General features: G+C 38.2%; 1 protein-coding gene across 2 annotated transcripts in view; it reads left to right on the plus strand.

Moving 5' to 3' along the window:
* Window positions 1–14,941, plus strand: part of FAM234B (family with sequence similarity 234 member B) — a 52,557-nt gene extending 37,616 nt beyond the window's left edge. For both annotated transcript variants that reach the window (XM_075182871.1, XM_075182870.1), the window contains exons 9-13: window positions 2,232–2,313; window positions 6,949–7,101; window positions 7,397–7,514; window positions 7,646–7,875; window positions 12,221–14,941. In XM_075182871.1, coding sequence (XP_075038972.1) covers window positions 2,232–2,313; window positions 6,949–7,101; window positions 7,397–7,514; window positions 7,646–7,872 — 580 coding nt within the window. In that variant the 3' untranslated portion in view covers window positions 7,873–7,875; window positions 12,221–14,941. The remainder of the gene's footprint in view (window positions 1–2,231; window positions 2,314–6,948; window positions 7,102–7,396; window positions 7,515–7,645; window positions 7,876–12,220) is intronic.
* The last annotated feature ends 253 nt before the right edge of the window (window positions 14,942–15,194 follow it).

Consider the following 15,194-nt stretch of genomic DNA (forward strand, 5'->3'; position numbering starts at 1 on the left):
TGATTGACTGTCGCTGCATTCTAGGTAGGAGAGAAGCTGCAAAATAGAAAGGAAAATGCTACAGTTTTTGGCCAGGAGCCACATATATGAAAAGATCAAATTAATCATGGGTCACATACTTTCCCCATCTGGATTCTTCACATAATAATCTCTGTGTTGAAAAAATTATTAATGCGCCTCATTTGGTCCAATAACGCTAGGATTCGGGCCCGCATCCTTCAGGCAGGTGGCAGGCTCTCTTTTTCTTCATAAATGTGCATCACTGCCGATGGTATCTACAAAGTCACTTTCATTATGTATATTCATAGGTCAAGACTATCGTGGACTTTGTATATTGTTTTACACAAGACCACTTGTCCTTTGTTTGTAACCATTTTTTTTTGTCTTTCTTATTATTTCTCTTTTTCACCAATATGTATCAGGGAAACCTCTACTAATGTAATAAGCGTTATAAAGGACAGGACTTAATCGCTTAAAAATGGTTCTGAAATCCCATCTATTCTGTTATGTTTTTGATGATTAAAACAAAACAGTTCATGTTAGCCATTTGTTCCAGAAACTTTTTTTATCTAGTTAGTTACTGTTAGACGCTTCTTAAATTTCTTTCCTACCTCTACAACACTAGAATTTATTGGCTTGTTCATGACTTCCTGAAAGTTTTGCTGAATAGATTTCATTTTCTTTCTAGCTTACTCCCTTTCAGCAATGTACAAGGTCTTTTATCTGGAATGTTTGGGACTTGGTATTTTTCGGATAATGGGTTGTTCCATAATTAACGTTACAATGCCTAAAATATAGTAATCAGGGGAGGGCTGGCAAATTTTAGCCCAGGAGGCCAAGACTCCACTCAGCAGCCTATTAGGAACAGTTTCAAGAAAAATAATGCTGGTGACTGACGGAACTAGCCCAAGGTAGTCTACTATGGGACTGGCCCTGGGGGGCATATGCCCCCCTGCCCCCAAGCCCAGCCTGCCCCTTTACAAATGACCCCTGTTTTTCCACACACTGTCCCTGGCATGACTCACCTTATTAAGTTGTAACTTTATGAAGCAAGTACTGGATGGTCATGTTTACATATGACATTATGATCAAGCTGCTGTTTTTTTCTATTCTGCTTTTCAGAAATCTTTAGATAATATGGTATCTCTTATCCAGAAACCTACCTTTACTTATATAATGACACAATGTTGCTGACAAAACACATAGGTGGTGTCTGAATTGTTTACAGTACATACAGCCAGAAGAGCTGTATGTTCTATGCAGTGGCAACAAAAAGAATCAACTCTGCCTCATTATTATATGTTCTCCCCAGCACCTATTTCCCGGGTGCTCCACCCAGCTGTTTTTACCTGCCACCTAGCTCTTGGAGCCCAAGAGAGTCCTATTATAATAGAATAAACCATTGTTTCTCCTATTAGAACAGGCACTATATGAGCACTACAGCCAGCAGTGTGTGTTTAAACAACTGACCACCAGTCTGACCAGTCCTGGCAGATGTGGGCAATAATCTCCAAAATGTTATAACTTCCCCCACCTGGCTACTCCTTAATGCCACCAGGCTGGCAAAATATTCTGGGAAGAGCACTGTTGTTATACGTATCTGAACACAACAGAATCAAGACAGAAAGATAAATTAGTGTATCTAGTAAAAGTTGTGAAAAAAAAATGCATGTACAAGCTAATCAAAGTGTTATGAAGATATGAACTATAATTTTAATATTTGTTAACAAAGTTTCCAGGCAGTTTTGGACTATTCTGTAAGATATGCACAGAAGGGTGGGACGGAAAATGACTGGCTGGCTTATCACTGTGTGCTGCCAGCAGGCAATTCATATTTAGTTATAGGTGGAGCGCCTTTATGGAGAGAAATTAAAACATGTTTACATACACATATTTCTCTTTTTTTTAGCACTGTAAGCATAAGTAGTATATTAGTAGATATTTTCATGACACCAATGTGGGTTCATGTGGTCGCGATAGGTCTAAAGGCCTCATTCATTATACTGTATATTTCATATATGTTTCATTTAATTTACAGGACAGAAATATGTCTTTGTTCTGTAGTGTAAATATTCAGTGGTGAGATGTTGTCCTCACATTGCTGAGATGCTCATGCGCTAGGAATCTCTTTCAGATAAGCAAGAATTGTTTTATCTGAGTGAGCGTAAGTTTCTGCAGGACATGTTTCATTTGTGGTTAAACTGATCACTTTTTTTCTTTTCTTCCTTCAGTCCACCTCAGCCTGGTTACTTCAACAAGGATGGAAACCTGGATTTCTTTATACAGATTCAGAGTAGTAAGACTGATAAAAAGGTATGGGGTTCCCAAGCTATTGAGGTGTGTACATGGCATATGAACTAAGGATGTTCCATGTGATCAAGGTTTCAGAAAAAACAAACAAAAAAACATAGCAATACATAAGAGACAAGTATAATTCTAAATTCATAAAAACCTTGGGTATAAAAAAATAATCAAACCACACACAGCTGTAATGTGTTAAATGATATAATATAAATGCTTTGTCTTTGGGATTACATCACAAAGGACCTGTCACTTGAAATTGAAGATTTGGTAGCGCAAAAACACACTGTATATTGTGCTAATGTAGATTCTTCAGGAACTAATGTTGGGGTAAGGTCACAAAAACCTTGGTTCAATCAACTGTGGAGAAAGATTCTATGGTTCAACACTATGTGCTATGTTTGAAACATTCCCCGCACTATTTATCTATTTGTTTAACTTAATATTTTTTTTATTAAGAAATGTGTAACTGAGATACAAAACATTTGCATAAAAATCAGCTTTGTAATTCCAAGAAAAAAATATTGACGAAAACAACAAGAAAGAGTAAAGTGAAGAACCTCAAACTGGGGGAAGAAGGGGAGGAGGAAAGTGGGAGAAGGACAGTGATCATACTAGCACTACTACACTACTGCTTTTTTTAAGAACACAATCTCTTCTGTGAAGCATGATGAAGCGTACATAATGCTTAGACAAAAACCAGCTTCAGTCCACAACAGAACTAGGGATAGATTTATGTTGCAGCAGCACAATGACCCATATTATGCAGCAAAAGCAACACTGAAGTAGTTTAAAGACAAAAATAATACAAAGTCCTGGAATGGCTCAGTTCAGTGCCGTAACTAGAAATTTTAGTGCCCTGGGCGAGACAGGGCACCGGCGCCCCCCATCTAAGTGGGAGTGACATTTGCCAAGTGGGTGTGGCCAACCTAATGTGGGGGTGTGGCTAGCATTTTACTGAGAGAATTCTGTTACATATATTTGCAAATACATGGTATATAATTTATATAGAGGTAGGATTCAAATATATTAACAACCGGTTCTCTGCCCTAATGACCATTTAAAGTATGCAGAAATACATACCAAAAGGTATTGTAATATTTCATGCACTTAATACTCAAATAACAGTAAAAGATACACAAAACTATATTGTTATAAGAAAGAGTTTTAAAATGTTAAAGTAAGAATACCTTATCTGACAAAAATCTGTTATTTAATATTATGCCATAGTAATGGCTCTCTTCATCACACTCTGCCATGCTGCCTTCCTTTACTGCCCCTTGCTCCGTTCCTTCACTTACCTTCTCTATCGGCTTCTTTCTTCTCTTTTCATTCCTTCTTGTCGCCGACTCCTGTCTGCGCTGCTCCTTACGGACGTCACGCCTGACATTCAGTGCGGGCGGAGGCGGTGTCGACGCCGCAGAGAGAGATTTTTTTCTTTTCCACGGAGCCTTAAAGGAACCAATATAATGGGGGGGAGAGATCGCATGTGTGTTCCACTAACAGGAAGTTACTGCATTTGGAATTACAGAGGGGGTATTCTGTGTGTGTAAGACATTACAGAAGGGGTCGTATATAGAGCAAAGGTAAACAGGAACGGAGTACAGGGCAGTACAAAATAACAGAAACACAGTGTAATTATAACCGAGAACAGATGCACAGGGCAAAGAGGGCTTATAACTAAGTATAACGAGCCTTGTAACTAACTGGTTGTAAAGAAAAGAGAGTTTTCCATGAAGCTCAATCATTTAGACCTGTAATAAGTGATATATCACACAAGCAACTCTTAGTTATGATTTCAACAACTATGCAAATACCGTAATTGGTTTTGCACTCTGTAAAAGTAATGTCAAGAGCACTAGAAAGTAAATATAAGCAGATTTATTGAAAGGAGATGAGAAGGATTCAGAAATATGTGTAAAATGTACAGGATCTTGTAAGATGAGATTTAAAGGGTACATGTTGTGAGGGAAGATAATTTTTGTGTTCCTAAGGGGGGGGAGGGAGGGAGAGAGAGAGAGAGGGGGGGAGAGAGAGAGAGAGAGAGAGGGGGGGGGGGGAGAGAGAGAAAGACACTGGTATATTTACATTTTTTTTCCTGCTTATTCCTACACTTTTAATTCTGATCATGTCCCTTGAAATCCAATGGCTGCTGACAGCTCTGACTGTGTTGTGTTCTGTTAAATTCTAATAAAGCTTTGTAAAAAAAAAAAAAAAGTAGAAAAAAAACGAGTCATAGGATAGAGCTAGAGACCCTGAATACTGTGCAGTTCACATTGCAGCGATGTTTTAATAGGAGCCAGCCTTCCTTTATTTGCGTGCAACCTCTGAGTGGCAACAAAAAACAAACTGAAGTAGGGACTATCCTTGCACAGCAGAGTGATAACGGAGTAGCATGCTAATCCCCTGCTAGCGCTGCAGCCTGCACTCCCGAGTAAGTACAAGTTTGCAGTGCTGCACTGTGAAGAAGTAAAGTTAGGATGGTGTCTAACTGCCACATACTCCAAGATGACTGAAGTCCTTCCAGAGCCAGCAGGTGCGCTAGTTTAAGCAGGCGCACATGCCTAGTTAAGGGGGAGAGAGAGAGATTTTCTTCATCCCTTCAGTTCCACAGTGGTTCCACTAACAGGAAGTTAAGCATTTGGAACGCAAGTTTGCGTTCCAAATGCCGAACTTCCTGTCACTGCGGACCTGAAGGGATGAAGATACAGAGGCAGCTAGCGGGCGGCTGCTGCGCCCCCTTGGCCTTGCGCCCTGGGCGACGGCACCGCCCGCACCACCCTCGTTACGGCTCTGGCTCAGTTAAAACCCAAACCTCAATCCCATTGTCAATGTGTGGAATCATTTGAAAATTGCTTTTTTTTTTATCAAAGGTCCCCGACCAGCCTGATGAAACTGGAGTAATATTTAATAAGAAATAATGGGAGATAAATTACATTGGTCAGATGTGCCAGGCTGATAGAAACTTACCCAAATAAAGCCACAGCTGTAACAGTACTTATAGTTGCAACTATTCAAACAAGGGAGGTTCTCAATTATTGTCTGTTTTTAATTATAATTAATGAAAAAAGCATTATAGTTTTTGTTTATATTTTTTTCATTAGAGCATTTGGTGTTGATCAGTGATACGACTTGATGAATATATTTATTTTATATCATAAATGTGAAAAAATGGCAAAGATATTTTTTTATTACCATTTATTACCATATTTTTTGTTACCACTGTACAGGGCAGAAGTATAGTAGTGAGGTCAAAAATACATTTAATAAATCAAACTGCTCCGGAAGTACATGACTGCTTTAATCTCCTATAAAATAATAGTTTAATACACTTCCCTATGGCCAGTATAGTGTAGGAGTCCCTACTCCAGGACTCTCGCTGTTCACCACATACTCGCCCTCCAGGTCTCAACTGATTGGACAAACCATATTAAAGTCCTGATACCTGGTCATTTTTCCCCTCCAACTTTGAACATTTTCCAGTCTCTGAGGCCAGGAGCGTAGAGTGGGAAACTGATGGGGGTGAATATCTGGCAAAGGTTAGGTTCACGAGGGAATATTCTGCACTTTTGGGGAGCTGGATTAACCTTTAGGCTTGTATATATTTGTTATGCTGCATCACCGTTGTACATTAATGTTTTTGTATGTAAGTAAATTTACTTGTCAAAGCTCAGAATTGTAGAGTGGCAAGCTGAGCAGTTTGTGTGCTAGAGTGGTACCAGTGACTGTATTGTAGTATGCATTTCTTATGTGATTCATATGCAGAAAGTGAAATCGCATTTTTTCTCTATCATAGCTTCTGGGGAGTGCTTTGAAGATACTTTTAGCTTACATAAAGTATGTTAACAGTAAATCATCATCTTTGTTCATAGTTTAACCAACCCTCTATAAAGTACTGTATAAGTAGGACCTGCAGGACATGGTCTACATCCCAGTATTATGTGTGTGAAGACTTTTGCAGTCAGTTACTACGCGTGACCTATGCAGACTACCAGAGACCAATTATCTGTCTCACTAGCTCTTTGTTTGGGACTTGCTATCTGGAGAAATTTTAAATTGCAGATGTTACCTTGAGTTTCTTCTGCCTCTTGCCTAGAAGAATTGTTTACAGCTGCTGTGTTAACGTTGTTTTAGGTGTGTTTGACTACAGTCAGAGCACTGGTTGTATTCATTTGTAAAAATGGTACAGACTGACGTACAGGAGAGGGCAGGAATGGAACAACCCAAGTCAGTCAGTCAACTTTAGAATCTTGACAGCAGCACAGAGTAGTCCAGTTAACTCTTTTGTAGACAAGTGTAAAATGGAAGAGGCACGACAAATATATAGCCAATCCAAGCATCTAAAGGTTAAAAATGTTCATGTTAAATTACACCTACTATATCTCCTCTGCTCAAAGAGCAGAAAAAAGGAAAGTTACGTGTAGCTATAAGGTGCTTTATATTTTTGTATGGTATCATAGATCATGTCGGTCAACCTAGGAATTAAGTGATCGTTACCGTGCACATGCAGAAGTGGAGGCGATATGCTTTCTATACATTACATATTTATAGTTTTGGGAAAATATATAGATCATTCTGCTAGATTACAATTACATTTCATTGAAAATATGGCACAGGTTTATTGAACTGATTTATCCATATCTTCAGATGATTGTGATTGATGGATCCACAAGTGCATCACTTTGGGAATGGGACATTTCATGGCATCAGAAAGAGGCTGAGGCTATGTCACTTTTAACTGCTGATGGGAAATCGGTCTTCCTTTTCTGGGGAGAAGGAACTCCTTTAGCCAACAGCTCTGTAAGTACTGATATAAATGAATGTATTTTATTTAATGCACTTGCAGATGACTTGGTTATATTGTCACACTTATATTTTGATTTATTTATACAGACTTTTTGTTGTGGCCTCTAAAGATTATCCTTCTGATTAGTTTCTCTTCTGCTACTGAGTGTAGTTAAAGAATTGTTGTTCCTACATTTTCTGGGGATTATCCTGATTTTTATGTAATTTAATTTTAAAAGCAGTTTGTTTCAGTACAGTACCCAGTACCATTTATTTTAGTAAAAGTTGGATTTTTCTTTATGTCTAATAGGAATTATATACAAAAGAAGCCATCCATTGGAGACAGCATCTTTACTTGCTATATCCAGGCTATCCAGGGGTCATTCTGGATCTCTTCAATGTTACTACAAGCATAGTTGCCTCAGCTGGTAAGCTTAACAGCATTGTAGAAAAGCACTATTACTAAGAAAATCCGTTGCTAGAATAATCTGTGTAGCAAAATAGCTTTCATTTTCACTAACACATTGCCATGACATTTTATCCCAATGGTGTCAATCAGTGGGAATCAGAGAGTTGGAGAAAGATGCCCTTCTCGCAATCATAACCGCACAACAGGGGCTGGCCACATCGGACAATGTGCCACGGAATTTGACTGTAAGCAAACTGGGCATGAGATGGGCTCTGTCTAACAGTCGAGCTCTGTCCCTGGGAAATGCAAAAATAAAACCCAAAGTAGAAGATGTGAAAAGAATTCTTACCAGGTTGAAGTTCAGCTCTGTTGCTTAAAAGGTAAGTTGGTGACTATCACTTTTCCAATGATGGACCAGACAATAATGTTTTAGAAAATATTCATTATTTGGGACAGCATGGTGTCTTAGTGGTTAGCATTTCTGCCTCACAGCACTGGGGTCATGAATTTGATTCCCGATCATGGCCTTATCTGTGTGGAGTTTGTATGTTCTCCCCATGTTTGCGTGGGCTTCCACTGGGTGCTCCAGTTTCCTCCCACACTCCAAAAACATACTAGTAGGTTAATTGGCTGCTATCAAATTGACCCCAGTTTCTCTCCGTCTGTCTGAATGTGTGTATGTTAGGGAATTTAGACTGTAAGCTCCAGTGGGGCAGGGACTGATGTGAGTGAATTCTCAGTACAGCGCTGCAGAATTTGTGGCGCTGTATAAGTAGCTGTTGACAATGATTTGCCATGACTCAAAAATATACAAATAGACAAATGACCTGGGCACATGCTGCCTCACAGCACTGAAATCACGACCAGGACCATATCTGTGTGGAATTTGTCTGTTCTTCCCATGTTTGCCTAGGTTTCTCCAGGTGCTCTGCTTTCCACCCAAACTTAAAAGACATAAGTATAGGAGAATAGTCTTCTGACAAAATGAAGAAAAATGTTGTTCGGCGCTCAGAAACAAACAGAATTTAGAAATCACTGTGTCAGCATAAACATAAAGGAGAATTTTGTGCACAATATAGCTATATTGGGGTTAAGCTCACCTGCCGGACGTCAAGGCATCTCCTGTAGATGAGTCCCTAAGCTAGTGATACAAATTTACATTCAGGGTGTTCCAGCACCTTTGTAGGGAGTGGTCAACTCCCAAAAAACTAGAAAATAGTGAAAGAAAAAAAGGGCGCTTCTTTAAATTAATGAAATGTGTACAAGTGTATAAACTCATTTGAAACGGCAGCCAAGGACAAATAGGACCAATGTGCAGGTGCAAATAAAAGAAAAATGTTGTCCGGCGCTCAGAAACAAACAGAATTTAGAAATTACTGTGTCAGTGATTTTATACACTTGTACACATTTCATTAATTTAAAGAAGCGCCCTTTTTTTCTTTCACTATTTTCTAGTTTTCTGGGAGTTGACCACTCCCTACAAAGGTGCTGCAGGCTTTATAAGATGGAGGTTCAGGGGAAGGTTTTAAATGGAACACCCTGAATGTAAATTTGTATCACTAGCTTAGGGAATCACCTACAGGAGATGCCTTGACGTCCGGCAGGTGAGCTTAACCCCAATATAGCTATATTGTGCACAAAATTCTCCTTTATGTTTATGCTGACACAGTGATTTCTAAATTCTGTTTGTTTCTGAGCGCCGGACAACATTTTTCTTTTATTTGCACTTGCACATTGGTCCTATTTGTCCTTGGTTGCCGTTTCAAATGATTTTATACACTTGTACACATTTCATTAATTTAAAGAAGCGCCCTTTTTTTCTTTCACTATTTTCTGACAAAATTAATCCTAGTTTGTGTGTGAGTGTGGTAGGGAATGTTGATTGTGGGCTTCACTGGGGACTATTACAAATCTGTTCCACAAACTAACTCTTTGCAATTAAAGCCATGGAGCCAGACATATAATGAAAACATTAAACTGTTTATTGCAGAGAAAACACAGTCCAGGTGATGCAATGTGAACACAGACCAGGTCAGTGAATATACAAATTTCCAGGTTTTGTAGATTAGCAGGAGTAATGCCAATATCAGGTTACCTCCAGGAGAAGATACAGGTGAGTGGTTAATGCTTTACATAGACGCAGGAACTGGCTAAGCAAGGATATCCACAGGAACAGAGAAGGCAAGGCAGTAATCCAAGGTAACAAACATAAACAGGCTCAGAACCATTAATGACCAGCAAAGGATACTGGAAGAGGCAGGAATATATAGGACACACTCAGGTGTGGATGATTAACTAGCTGTGCTAGTTAACCCCTGGTAGTGGGAAAATGCTGAACAGCAGCACCTCTGCTGGTTCACAGGTACTGCAGGGTAACATAAACAATAGAATCCAAAATAGTCCCAGACGCAGGAGCTGCCAAAATGAAACAGCCTCCTGAGGAATGCTGCAGAAGACACAAGGCAGATCATAATAGGGACAGGGACTGATGTCAAATTAAATATTCCCTATAAAATATTTTGTAATGTGTAGGCACTATGTAAACAACTGATAATAATTACAGTGTAATAAGGTTATTGTTACAGTACAATACTGAACTTGCAGTGTAATGTTTATTATATACAATAATCTTGAAGACTATAGCTCATCGTTAATAAACAGAAGAGCATTCAGAATTTTTTTTTTTTTTTTTTTTTTTAAAGATTGTGCTGCTGGAAAAACTGCTAGTGTATTATACTAATGGCTTTCACCTGCACAATGCTGTATATTGAATTACTTCACACCAGTTTCATAATAAGGATATAAAATTAAGGAATAGTTGGCGGTCCAAACAGTTAAGTTGATTAATGTATTGTGCAATATGGAAACTTGAGATGTTAAACTCTGTATAAGACAAATAAAACAGGACAGACTATGTAGAGAGTAGGACTTACACCGTCAGTAGTGAACACTAAAGTAATACTTTGTGGAATAGTTTGTATTTTAATCCACTGCTGGACGAGGGCCACTGTTGACAGCAGACCTTTCTTTTCAAGAAGTTTGAATAATGTCCTCAAATCATTTGACTAATTTTTAATGAGCAATAACATTTTAAAAGCAAGACTCCCAAGTAGGGTGAACACAAAAATTACCATTCACAGGGTTCCATTCATAGGAGATGGCTGTTCTGTAAAGCTGATTTGGGTTTTGTGGTTTGAAACCATTTTAAAACCGAAGGCGTGTAGGAAAAACAAGCAACACCAGGGTGTATATTTACTAAACTGCAGATTTGAAAAAGTGGAGATGTTTCCTATAGCAACCAATCAGATTCTAGCTGTCATTTTGTAGAATGTACTAAATAAATGATAACTAGAATCTGATTGGTTGCTATAGACAATATCTCCACTTTTTCAGTTTAGTAAATATACCCCCAGAAATTCATGTTTACACTACTGCAAACTAAACTCTGTGCTGGGTTCATTCAATATTTAGAATTCGGGAGGTCAGGTGAGAGCTATTTTAGGACAGGGTTCAGGCTAGGTTTCTAGCAGTATGATCAGCTAGTGTGTGGGATACATGTCTAATGCTAGGTATGAGGTTAGGTTTAATGTTAAAATGTTATAAGGTTGGGCTAGTGCATGTGTGGACAGATATGTCCAAAAGTTAGGAGCCACAAATTTAAAAACTAGGCAAAAAGATGTGGGAGCCATGCACATTGGCATCGTTTACATGCCTGCCTCTGACCCCACAAAATAATTACAAACCAGACGGTTTTCTGATTTCACCTGTGTCCTCTTAAAAGTGTTATACCCACCAGCCTGCATGCTCCCACAAAAGCATTACACACCAGCCTGCACACTCCCACAAAATCTTTAAACCAGCCTGTCCCACATAGTCAGATTACACTAGCCCCATGTATCCACAAAGCAGCTCATTACACCAGCTTGCTTACAGCAACAAAAAGCGCATTGCGCCAGTCTGTGTGTACCTATATTTAACTATCTTATTACTTTCAGACATGACCTTGAGCATCGAGAACTGCTATTACTACTGATCCAGCCAAAGCTGAAATTGACTTTGATTGTGGTAGTAATAATAGCAGTCTGCAACATTGAGCCATATAACTGTGACCTTTAAAATCTCTATCCGGCATTTATCGATTACAGATACAACTCATGCAGTATTTCTTCTTCATCATCATCATCGTCATCATCTATTTATATAGCGCCACTGATTTTGCAGCGTTGTATAGAGAACTCACTCACATCATTCCCTGCCCCATTGGAGCTTACAGTCTAAATTCCCTAATACACACACACAGACAGGGTCAATTTGATTGCAGCCAATTAACCTACTAGTATGCTTTTGGAGTGTGGGAGAAAACCAGAGCACCCGGAGGAAACCCACGCAAACACGGGGAGAACATACAAACTACACACAGATAAGGCAATAGTTTGGAATGAAACTCATGACCCCAGTGCTGAGAGGCAGAAGTGCTAACCACTAAGCCACCGTGCTGCCCTAGAACTTCAATCATTTAAGGTAATGTGGCAGACTTTTACCCAGCACTTTTTGTAGCCTAATACTTAATTAGAAAAATATATTATCTATAAGTTTCTGTAATGCAGCACTCCGCAGATCTGAAGGGTACTGGCTGCAGTAGTTAATGTATATCCTACTTCCTATCACAGCTGAACACAGCTTTTTGAACTTTATTTTTTCTTCCTTTTTTTTTTTTTATCGCAGCTGCTGAAATCTCGAGGAAACAAGTCAACAACCACTTCAGTGTGTAGGATGATAGAACCAGAACTCCACTTTTTAGAAAAGAGATATCAGGACTGGGAGTGATGGGTGATGATAATGTTTTTATTCTGTGTATGTATTTAGCCACATTGTCTTAGCACTACCTGGTATTCCACTATCTTTATATGCCAGTCCATCCACCCACAGACTTTTATTTGGGAAGATGGTGATAACTAGCATTTTTCAATTGCAGTGGGTCGTAACCTCTTCCTTAGCAAAAAGATGGTAAAACTTTTCTTGCATTAATTTTTCCAATGCCAGTTTTCTCTAGATTGAGAACTTTGTTTACAAAAGTGCAGACTGTGAAAATTGTATGAGATATATGTTCCCTATGTTATGAATAAGGCCCATTTTGCCTATGTTGTCCGTCAGAATACGGACAACATAGGCGTTTGTTTGTAACACATGTTCCAGCAATTGACCAGACAAGGTGATAAAGGTGATAGTCACATACAGCGGGTTCATACTTTGTTTTAACGACACATATTCTACATATAATAAATCTGGAAGCTGGGTCAATATCACAGTGCTGGGTGATAACAGCAACCCTACCACCGTCGCATTTCACTATGTTCTCCTGGGACATTTGTAATGCATACAACTAAACTTGGGAATTAGATGAAGATGTGTTTTCTATTTTACAAATGTGTTTTTCCTGCCTGAACTTTTTAGTTATGGTTACATTTCAGAGATAATTTCTACAAATGTGAAAAAACAAAGTGCTCTCCAATGTAGCTATAATAACAAGTGTTTCCTAGTAATAAGCCCTTGTAGAACCTACAGGAAATGAAGAAGACACAGCTTGGCATAGAATTTACCATGCTTTTATAATATTTTTACTTATAAAACAACAAGGAATACCCTACGCCAGGGTTCCCCAAATCCAGTCCTCGAGGAGCTCTAACAGTGCATGTTTTCCATATCTCCTTGCTGGAGCATAGTTGTATTCATTACAGATGGCACCAAGTATTTCACTTGTGACCTCTAAAATACTCACTGTTAGGGCTTCCTGAGGACTGGATTTGCCAAACCTTGCCCTATGCTTACATGTACCATAAGCAGATGTACATATAGGAATGGATGTAAAAATAAAGAACAGGATTTTATAGTGCACTAAAATGTTAAACACAATTGTTGACTTAAATTGTAGAATCACGTTTATATACCTAGTTGTTAGTGGCAGCTATGAATTAGCCTCTTTAGTGGCAATGTGTGGATGTTACTGTTGTAATAACAAATCATTTCATACACATGCAAGAGATCCATTCTCTAATGTGAATACGAAGCAACTGTGTAGATGTTGTATTTACATTTACTCATTTAATTATTACAACAATCGATTCAAAATGACATCTTTAAAATGGTTGAATACTTGTTTATTTGACTAAAGCAGACATAGATCACTCTTGACAAAGGGACTGTTATTTTAAAAGAACATGCAATTTGCAGTATTAAATGGATAATAAACATATTTATTGGGTACAATTTTCTAGAAATATTTAGTAAAACATATGGGCATATGTTATCCTGCATCAAGAGTGCACACTTCCTTTTATTATGCTTCTTCGCTTTCAGCAGGCCTGCATTCGTAAATTTTCGGAAATCCCTGTGACTCGTTTCACTACTGACCTAATCAAGGTCACTGATCGTGTTAAACATAAACAAGTCAGGAGAATCCCAGCTCACATACAGAAAGCAATCTGCCCTTGTGAACACCCAATCAGTTCCAGAGCCCAAAGACACAACAATTTCTATGAGCTCGCTGTGCCCTGTGTCGGCGGAGGCAATTCACAGTGACACCACTGGTGTCTCCCTGAGGGAAGGAAGGAAAAATGCTCTCAAACACTGTCCCGAGCACTAGAATATCTGTCAACATGCCATAGGCAATTATTTTATAACATTTTAACACATTAAAAATAAGCAAACTGTTTTCCACTCTATACACACAACTAATCAAGAAGAAAAGGTAAAAAAAAGTCCTGAAAACATGCCCGTTTTACTTTTTTTCTGTTTGTTTTCAGTAGAATGGTCGTTAAAGTCTAGTAATAAAATTACTGTACTGTTACTACTCCATATTACCTTCTATTTCTTCAGCGTTTTGATTTCACATCTGTGATAAATAAATGCTTAAAAACAGGGATTTTGGTTAGAAGCTGTTGTTTGGTCTTATGTTTCTACCCTTGTGTCTGCATGGCAGTGACTATATGTATAAAAGCATACACTTGCATGAATTAACCAGTATTATCACAATAACTTCCCCAGTTGTATAAGACAAACATATGTTTATGCATTTACACTAATGTTGTTAGTCTTAATTTAAGATTGTTTTCTTTAAAAGTTTTGTTTTACTCTTTAACTGTTTTAATACTGTAGTATGAGAGAGGATTATGGGTAACACTGCCATAAAAAGTTGATGTTTAATGTGATGTAGTATTTATTAGCTGTGATATAAATGTACTTGACATGTATGTGTGCCCAAGCTGTAAGTTCTTCATTTTGTATGCAACTTGTGAACAGACATTCGTCTGTTTGTTAGGCAGTAGCAGTTCCTACTTACTGCACATCTGTTAAGGATGTGAATATGCACCGTACATAATGTGACTGTATAGTGATGTCAGATTTCTTATTTATGAAATAAAATATAATTAAAATTATATGAAAATATTCCATGTTTAGCAGTTGACATTTTTTCGATGAACATCTGGATCACTTTTGTAGTAAAAGAAAATGTGCATTATTTTATAATGTTAAACGTTGCATGACACAATTTCTGCTTTCAACATGTGTTTTGTGGTTTTTTTTTTCTTCAAACAAAACTGGCGTATTGTGCTAAAAACTTTCTCCATTTAGTAAGTGCTTAGCCTGCCTGCTGTCATTCTTTTATGTTAACTCGTTGGACTGGAGACAATTACCATAA

This window comes from Mixophyes fleayi, chromosome 8 (genome assembly GCF_038048845.1).
Source record: "Mixophyes fleayi isolate aMixFle1 chromosome 8, aMixFle1.hap1, whole genome shotgun sequence".
Taxonomy (NCBI): Eukaryota; Metazoa; Chordata; class Amphibia; order Anura; family Limnodynastidae; genus Mixophyes; species Mixophyes fleayi.